We start from the raw sequence: 8,979 nt of genomic DNA on the forward strand, positions 1-8,979 counted from the left end.
GGTGTTAGGGTTCCCTCCTGTGGTCGTAACAGGTACTGCAGCATCAATGGACCTGAACACCAGTTTGGTTTAAATTCAATTTAGAGTCAAATTAATTATTAATCAACAGAAACGTTTCGTTCCAGCTTCTGACATGTAAATATTTGCCTTGTTTTTGAGTCCTCCATGATAGTAAACAAACATTTTATAAAAATTTCATCTTATGATTTAACACATTGCAACTGGCACTTATTGAAAATATTTTCTAACATTTTATACACGGAACTAATTGATAAGAATTTTAAGTTTCAGCCATAACTGAATTTGATTATTCTGTTTTACTTATTTATTTGTGCAGTAAAGCCTGAGCATCGCACTTGAAATTTGACTTTACACTGGGTGCCATGATGCTTTCATAGATAAAAGAAATCTGACATTACAGACAACCAAAATCTGGAACATCACAAGTAACAAAAATGGGAAAAGAGCAGAACAAGTCAGTAGTTTAGTGCTTTTTATTAGAGATAAGGAGACGATACAAAACATCCACCATTCAATATTCAGTCTTAACTCTGACCGCTGGTCTTTCATATACACATCGCTCCCCATCAGACCTTCATAACACCAAAGTTTTTAAATCAATAGGATCCTGGTTTTAACAAGCACAAGGAATGTTGTCTGTTTACTACATCAAATGTCATGGTTTTCTGACCCAGAACTGGAAATAAAAAGGAATCACTTGAGTTTTGGAATTTGCATGTTCAAAAAGAAAGAAAAAACAATGGAATAACAAAACAAAAAAAGAAAAATATATATATTTAACCGTGTTCCCCCAGAGAAAGTTTTGTTACATCTTGTGCAATCAAGAGTGAATTAGTTCATACTACACCTAGTCTCAACTACACACACTTACAAAACTTAACTAGAAGTTTGGCAAAAAAAATGTAGTTGGAACAATTACTGATCAGGATTCAATGGTTGGAAAACTAATTTTCTTTTGTCTGTCCCTTTCTCTGCAATCATTCAAATGGAACCCGGAGAGAACAAAACCCTGTCCTTAAACATGAACAATATGCGTATTTCAGTTTATCATCATCCTTCCTCAGTTGTATCTTAATGTTTTTCCTTAGTGTGTGTTTTGTTCATATTCTTTATGTTGCGTGAACTGGAATGACAGTCTGCATTTGTGGAATTTCCTTTTTTTTTTTTTAAATTAATCTGTCACTTGACCCCAAACCCACCCACAATGTCCCACCCAGAGAGTCCCGCGATTGGTGCTGGTTCTGCTTTTGCCCTTCTCCAACCCACACTGGAATGAACAGCTAAACCCAACAGATGTGTCTGAAAGGCCTCGATCGAAGCCAGAGAGAGGGAGGGGGGGATATTTATATAGGGGATCCTTCCAGGCTGACTACTGAGGAGCCGCCGAGCTTTTCTGCCAGGGTGTGCCGGTCTTTGAGGTCTTCCAAACCGTTCACCTGCCACTCGTGCTTAATACCTGAAATACACATAAGAAAAACTCGTCAGAATTACAATGTTGTACAAGACTTCAGACAAAGAAATAAATCCCACTGCATCATCACTTTTATTAAACATGGTCTGGTCAACAGACCAACAGTCTGTATCTGTATCCTTTCTACAAGCTCATCGGGTGGGTATTAATTGTGAACTGCTGTTAAATCAGCATGGATAATGTCAATAAAATCCTTTAATGTGGTAAATGGAATTTAGATTTTGAATTTTTTTTTAGATTTAGAAATAATTAAAGTGGGGCATATATGCAGTTTTTTTTAATGCAGGTAAACCAGCTAAAAATAGGTGATTGAGATCTTTCCCACTGCCAGTAGATGAGTTGACCTTCTGTTTTTTGTTTTGTTCTTCTTTAAACTTGTGTCACGCTCATCACGAGCGCACTGGGAAAAGCAGTGAACAGCAAAAAGCAGCATGGAAGCTAGCGACGACATTATGGTACCTTTTTATTTATTTTTACTTCAGTCCCTCTTTCAAATGGCGACTGAATAACATTCGAGCGTAACTTTAATGCCCATTTACATGCCAACGTCTGGAACTTCAATGCATCACAGCAAAAATTAGCGTGTAGACCCGAGTGTCATGTTTCCATCACTGCAGATAGCAGCTGGAGCTGATAAACAATCGTGACTACTGCACAATCATTTCACCTGGGAATGAATGCTGATTACTCCCACTGAAAACAAAAGCCAGCTGTTAGTGATGTGGCCACTACCAACAGGTTCACTAGTAGTGAGAGATGTCCCTCTCCATACATGTTACTATGAGATTATGATATATAAAATAATAAACAATTCCCCATTAATAATTTGTTCTGATCAGCTAAATCCTTAATTCAATTAAAAACAAAAAACTTCAGGTATTTTTAAGCAGTTGTAAATATTTTGTCCACATGGGGGCAGTGGAACAAGCTGTTAACACCACATTTGCTTTATCGTCAAACAACTTCCTATTTACACATCTGACATGAAGCAACATTAGTAGACATAAGTAGTCGTGTTTCTGGCCACCTGACAAATCTAAGTCCAATATTCACCCTCCTTTTAGCTCTGTTTTGTTTCACCACTAGCTGCTGGAGGAACTGCCTGGTTCCTTAGCTCCTAAATGCTAAACTAGGTTCACCAGTTATTCAGTAATGCTGTTAGATTGGAGAGGGTTTTCATTTAAAACAGCTGCCTGCTGTGTCTGAAAACAACACTATGAGAGCAAACCAAACAGTAAGCTGCACTCAGGCAGCTAAACAATGAGCTGAAAGATGCTACGATGCTCTGTAGACCCGACTGCAAAGACAAGGGATAATTCTCCGAGAGTTTCTGTGAGTGATTCCTTTCACATACAGTCATCTGACTCACTGTTAGTAGGAATTTACTGATATGCGGAGCTCCAAGTTTAGGCATGAATTGGGTGTGGTTAAGTTGGGGTCTAAGTTTAAATTAACATGTTTGCACCAGTAGCTTTGTGATTCTCAAACTGTTCATCAACAACCCCAAAACTTTATGTACAGACTGCTATTTACCTTCGAATTTTCTCTTGATCGCATCTTTTGAGCTGGCATAGATCATCTTGCTCTTCAAGGGGGCATTTTCTGGAGCCCTGCAAGCCAGGAGGAAAAATTATTTAAATCAAACTTGTAATCTTAATAATGGTCATAAACCTTTTAATGTCTGATAATGGCTACCCTCACCAGAAGATAAAGACCAGGTCCTCCTTCTTTGTTTCTTTGGTCTCATAGGTGGCGTCATACAGGGCATAGCGGCAGTCGTCTGGGGGCAGCATCTTGACAAAGTGCTGGTACGGGTCCTGGACGGTGGTTCCCAAGTCACCCAGCAAGATCTCTTTACCATCATCCAGAACAATGTTCTTGAGGTCCTTGCTTATGCAGAACAGAATGGCCTTCTTCCTCTTCCTTTTCTCATCCTCGTTCGCCTGAGCCTTACGCACCTTCATGTCATTGAAGACGGCGATAACTTCGTCTGTGACTTTCACACCGGAGGCCTGTGGGGAGACAGCAGTCTGTTAATTTACAGTTTAATGTATGTACAGTTAAACATGGCAGCTTCTGTTACTGCAACTTCCCGTGTTTCCCAAGACTGATAATGATGTGACAGTAAACGGTCATTTCTTCACCAGGGTTATACCGGTTTCACAGTATACTGTGGTTTGGAAATGGAGAATTATTGCATCATGTACGTCTGCTTACCTACTGTATTCAATTCTGCCCTATTACTGTTACTAAAAGAATACATTTTGAGTTTATATGAATTTTCATGTCTGTCAGGACTTTGTATTATAATAAAAACCTACAACAATGAATCACCATCATCATCATAGTAATCATCATCCTGTACTACTATGGTACTTCCTGAAACAGTTATCGCACAGTTGCAACATGCTTAGGTCTATGTATGATTTTCTTTTTTTATAGTGTACAACCCCAGTGTACTTGACAGTCTACTCAAAACCACCAGTTTGTTAATACAAGTTTCACATTATATTTTATTTTATTTAATTATTAACAGAGGATCAAGCAGAAAATCCATTGTTAGACGGAGTGATTTGGGGAAATATCATGACGTGAAAATACAATGTTTTAAATGTAAATTGACGCTTGTTGATAATATTTAATAATTAATCTATAAAGATATTTAACAGACTATTTGATTATAAAAGTAATTTGTTAGTTGCAGCTCAACTCCACGGTGATAGCTTGAACAAAGCAACAGTTGCCTTTGCTTTAAACAGACCAGAAGTGATGACTGCAGTACAGTAAATACAGACAAAATAAAGCTGAAGAAAGGCCTGAGAGACCAGCATGTGACTATCACACACACAGCAGGAATGCCCCTTATGAGGACGACTGATAAGGAGGATTGAAATGCAAAGGTGTGGCCGTGACAAGCCGTTAGCCATGTTGTGTAATGCAATGCGAAAGTTGCCCAATTGTCAGCATGCACACGCACGCACGCACGCACGCACACGTATAAAGTCACACTGTAAGAAGCCACTGCAGCTTGTCCAAAGTCCACCTTGAACATGAATGCTAAACAAGTTCAGCTAAAAGGTGTGTCTTTCTATGACTGTGACAGGACCAGTTGGGCATAAAATATTACGTAAGTTCTTTCTTCAAGCAGAAGAAGTCATCCATCTGTACCATAAAAATGACCATGTGGGTGAGGGTGCGGTCTGGAATTAAGTGTGTCAGTGCATGGCTGAGTCACAGACAATGAGTCTTCTGTCAAAACTATAAAATACAAGTCAGTCAATCAGGTCTTCTGACTCTGTTTAAGGCACGCCATCACAGGAAAATGCAATCTCAGGAGAAGATGAAAAAACCTCTACCAGCAATGTGTCAACGGAACAAAAGACACAACAACAATGAAAAGGAAATAAATGGACAGGAAAGACGGAAAAGGAACCCAGCGGAGCCAGGGTCCGTGTGTTTGCTCAGGGCCGAGAAGACTTGTATGAGATATCAGTCAGGCAATAATTAACCAGCAAACGACTACTCACATCCTTAATCCAATCCGTCAATAAAAGAATTGTACTTGAAGTTTTTTTCCATGTCCCTTGTAGTTATAGCAGAGTCTGTTTCCAAAATATTTGCTGACGTTGACAAATTTCTGCACCCTTTGCATAGGAGACAGCACATGACCCATTGTCCCACTGCATTCTTCCTCTATGGTGACGCTGAGAAATCTCTATGACCATATGCTTTGCATGTCTAATTTTTCTATCCGCGAACATGATTTACAGCTGTAAAGTCAATAAATTGTCTTTAGGTTTCTACTTCTGCCTTGCTTTGGCCTAATTTGCCATGATGTTGTTTAGATTCTGTTTATTTTACTTATATGACTACGGTGAGTACTAAGCTCTGGCCTTATCTAATCTTAACAATAGATACTTTTCTTTACACAAGTCAAGGTTTGAGTGACTCAACACAAATTAGACACAGTCCTAGTCTTGAATTCCTTTACACACAGTTAAGTGTCACAATCACACAATTACAACACGGGCAAATTTCACTTGCCAACACAGACCTAATGGCTTTAAATCCAAACTCGTAATAATAATAAAAAAAATGTGTGCAGAAGACATACTTAGATGATGTCAGGTTGTCAACGGTGCCGACTCAGCAATGAAAGGCAACAGATGACGAAGCGGGAAGTTAACAAAAAACTGAGACGCGTGATGTATTATATTATAGATATATAACAATATGAATTTATTTTTTAGTAATACAGTGATGCACAAAAATGCAACACTTCCGGCATCTATGCGGTTCTTAATTGTTTGAAGCCTGTGTATGAATACGTAGAGGCATCGTTTATTTATTCCCTCTTGGTGCTGGATAGTAGTCTAATGGCGTGACGAGCGTGCAGTGTGTTGAAACGGCTGTACGAGCTAAATGCGCAACAAAAAAAGAGATGCGCAGTACCGACCATGAAGATCCGGAGACAGCGGCCCGCTAGCTTCAGCTAACGGATCCAACACTGCCAAACTGTCGTTACATAACGGTAACAATTCCGTCAAATACTTGCTACATCCTACTTCATACATGGCAAAATGATCACACGGCAGCTGGTGGTGAAGTAAATCTAACTGCAGATTCGTTATAATACAGCATTAAACAAAATGGTCTTTGCACCAAATTCAGGGTGGGGCCATGAATGCAGCACACGCACATGTGAGCGCTAACTTGCTATATAAGGCAAAAGCTCTGCTCAATCACACCGTTCGTCTGTCAATTCATTCATTTTGTGTCATAGTGCAACTCGACCATAAACCTACACTTGTCCGTGTAGTTTCACGGTGGCTGGAAAGTGACCTGATTTGAAGCACGTAGTCAACCAGCGCCTAAAATACCGTTAGCAGCGGTGCCGTATACAGACAAAGAGGAAGAAAATCACAGCTAGCGCCAGCCATAATGGGTGTCATTTTCTGCCTTTGCTAATGCAGCTAGTTGAGCTAACAATACGGTTAGCTAGCTAACCCCGAGGCGCTGCTGCACCTGCCAGCGCTGAGCTGTTTTTCTGAGGACGCATCGACGAGCGGAGGTGAAATAACGGAAACATGGTGCAGTGAGGACACTGTGGAACAGCGTCATGACAACGGTGAACATGTTAACACAGACAAGACCCTTTCGGCTTTTTGTCGGTGAAACACAGGGAGAAGAACGAAATGGCGCCAGTTAATTGAGAACGTTAAGTCATTTATCTGGTCTTTTATCACGATTTTATTTTAAATAAAAACCACCGCAAACAAATTCGGTGAAGGCAATTAATGTAAAATGTATGAAAGTATTGTGAGCTATTCAGCCTTCCTGTTCGCTTCCTAGCACCGGCGCTAGCAGCGGCTCCTGCGGCACAGGACCGGCTTATTACGTCTGATGCTAAAACTAATACAGCCGTCTATACAATAAATACAAATTGACCACAAACCTCCCTACATCTTGAGACTGAGTCAATAATAGACAGCCAAAAGAGCAAGAATACATAAAATGTGATGAAAAACGATGTTAAACCTACCATTGCAGTAGCTCTGAATAGATCAACGTCTGGGTGGAAATTGAATGGACTATGATGATGAATTGTCGGTCTCGCTCACACTGGATACACAACGTGGGCGCGCCTATAAGCGCGACCTGGGTTCGAGCAAAGTGCACGAGCGGGAGCGCGTGTCTGTAAACCACGACTGTCCGGTGATATTGTGTACTGCTTGCTATATTGACCTATATCTAAATATATATATTTGTTATTTGTGATAGACCACAGAGGGCCCCAAATTTAATATAATTATTAATTAGCGTCATCGCAATATCTCATATGTATAGATTAAATTGGTAATACAACAAAATAAAATATATTTTCTCAGGTGAATTTTAACATACTAATGACCATTGTAATTAAGCGTGACACTAATTGGCATCTGTTTGAGGGGAACTACAGTTTACCGTTTACCTTCTAGTTATTTTTTAGATTTTAATCTTTCTCTATGATATACACGCATATATACGCACCTTCTATTAATTATTTTATGTCCTTTAGCGGTGGCGGACAGCAAACGTGAATAAAACAAACCTACCAAGCGGGTAGCGGAGAGCATTATGGGAATATGTGTTTGCGTAGCATTTGAATAAACCGACCATTTCCTGGTGCTGTACGAAATCAAGTATTTAATATCGCTTATTAGTGCTTGGCGTACGGTTAAATAAAGCTTCTGATGCCCTGAGAATACACTTTATTTCTTCGTTTTTATTGTAACCTACATTAAAAACAAATCGTGAATACATTGCTTATGTATGTGTAGCCAACTGAGCCCAACGTTTTAATTTCAGTATTCGTTTCGAAGAGGTGGATACCTGTTGTAAATTAATACACTAATGGTGCGATGAATGATTCATGAGAAAAGCTGTTGAACTGCTGTTTTAACCGACATTCAGCAGCCAGCCCGACGCAAAGTGGTTTTCAGACTGGAAGGAAATTCTCCGCCATCAATGCCCTCCTCCCCCCTCCCATCTCTCTCTCCCCACCTCCCCCCATGTCTCTCCTCCCCTCCGTGCGGTTTTTGTTGGACTCACTTCCAAATATGGAAGCGAACGTTCAACGGCGGCGGCCAGTGCACGCGCCTCGCTCACAGCACGCGGAAGGCCGGGCCGCGACGCTGATCACCATATAAGGAAACAAGGGACACGAAATTCGCTGTAGCAGATTTTTGTACACGGCGTCTCGTGGAGGAGATGGAGAGAGAGATGCACAGAGAGGGTCAGTGTGAGGATGAGAGAGGCAGAGAGACTCCCAGGCAGTGGGAAGCAAGGGGCAGAAGATGAGGGACAAGAAGGACACTACAAGCGGGGACATGAATGCACAAATCTCTCCGGAGAATAAAATGATGATGCTGCTTAGAGTATCACAACTGACGACGAGTCATACTGTGGCAGTAGTACTTGTTGTGGGGCACGTTGGTTTCAGCGTGATGGTGCTGAAGATGTAAACACAAAGCCTGTAAAATATGACCTACATTCACTACATTACATACATTCACATTGATTTCTGTCAAAAACACACACTCATGTTGCCCAAAGCGTCCTCCAATCTACCATTCATAACTTAACTGACAGAATATAAGATTTTCTGGTGTTTAATAGCTTGTACACATGTACATATTGCATTCTGGCTTTTTGTTAATACTGCAAGTAACATGTAGTGGGTTCATTCATCCCAATACTCTCAATACTAGCATTACTGCTTATACATAATATATGTCATCTAAACTCAAATGCAATCTGAAACAATACATCTTGTGGCTCCACAATTACGCAAAATTTAAATCTCCAAATGAAATAAAAGCTTGCCATAAGTGGGTTTGTTTTTTTTTGTAAAATGTGAAAGAAATTGCAAATAATAGTTGTGGTTTGGTCACTGCTCTGCTGTACAGAAGTGTTTGTACTGTAATGGTGAACCTGCTTGTGGA

General features: G+C 40.2%; 2 protein-coding genes across 2 annotated transcripts in view; one reads left to right on the top strand and one right to left on the bottom strand.

The window, feature by feature from the left end:
- mbnl3 (muscleblind-like splicing regulator 3) overlaps positions 1-8,979 on the top strand; it is a 153,944-nt gene that overhangs the window by 105,681 nt on the left and 39,284 nt on the right. The gene's annotated exons all lie outside the window — the stretch shown is intronic.
- cfl1 (cofilin 1) lies at positions 480-7,151 on the bottom strand. The gene is made up of 4 exons (XM_070962140.1): positions 7,035-7,151; positions 3,194-3,504; positions 3,026-3,102; positions 480-1,477 (listed from the first exon to the last, which is right to left on the bottom strand). Exons 1-4 carry the CDS (start codon positions 7,035-7,037, stop codon positions 1,365-1,367), a joined length of 504 nt encoding a protein of 167 aa, XP_070818241.1. The 5' UTR covers positions 7,038-7,151; the 3' UTR covers positions 480-1,364.

The sequence above is a fragment of the Chaetodon trifascialis genome, chromosome 5 (assembly GCF_039877785.1).
Source record: "Chaetodon trifascialis isolate fChaTrf1 chromosome 5, fChaTrf1.hap1, whole genome shotgun sequence".
Classification (NCBI taxonomy): Eukaryota; Metazoa; Chordata; class Actinopteri; order Chaetodontiformes; family Chaetodontidae; genus Chaetodon; species Chaetodon trifascialis.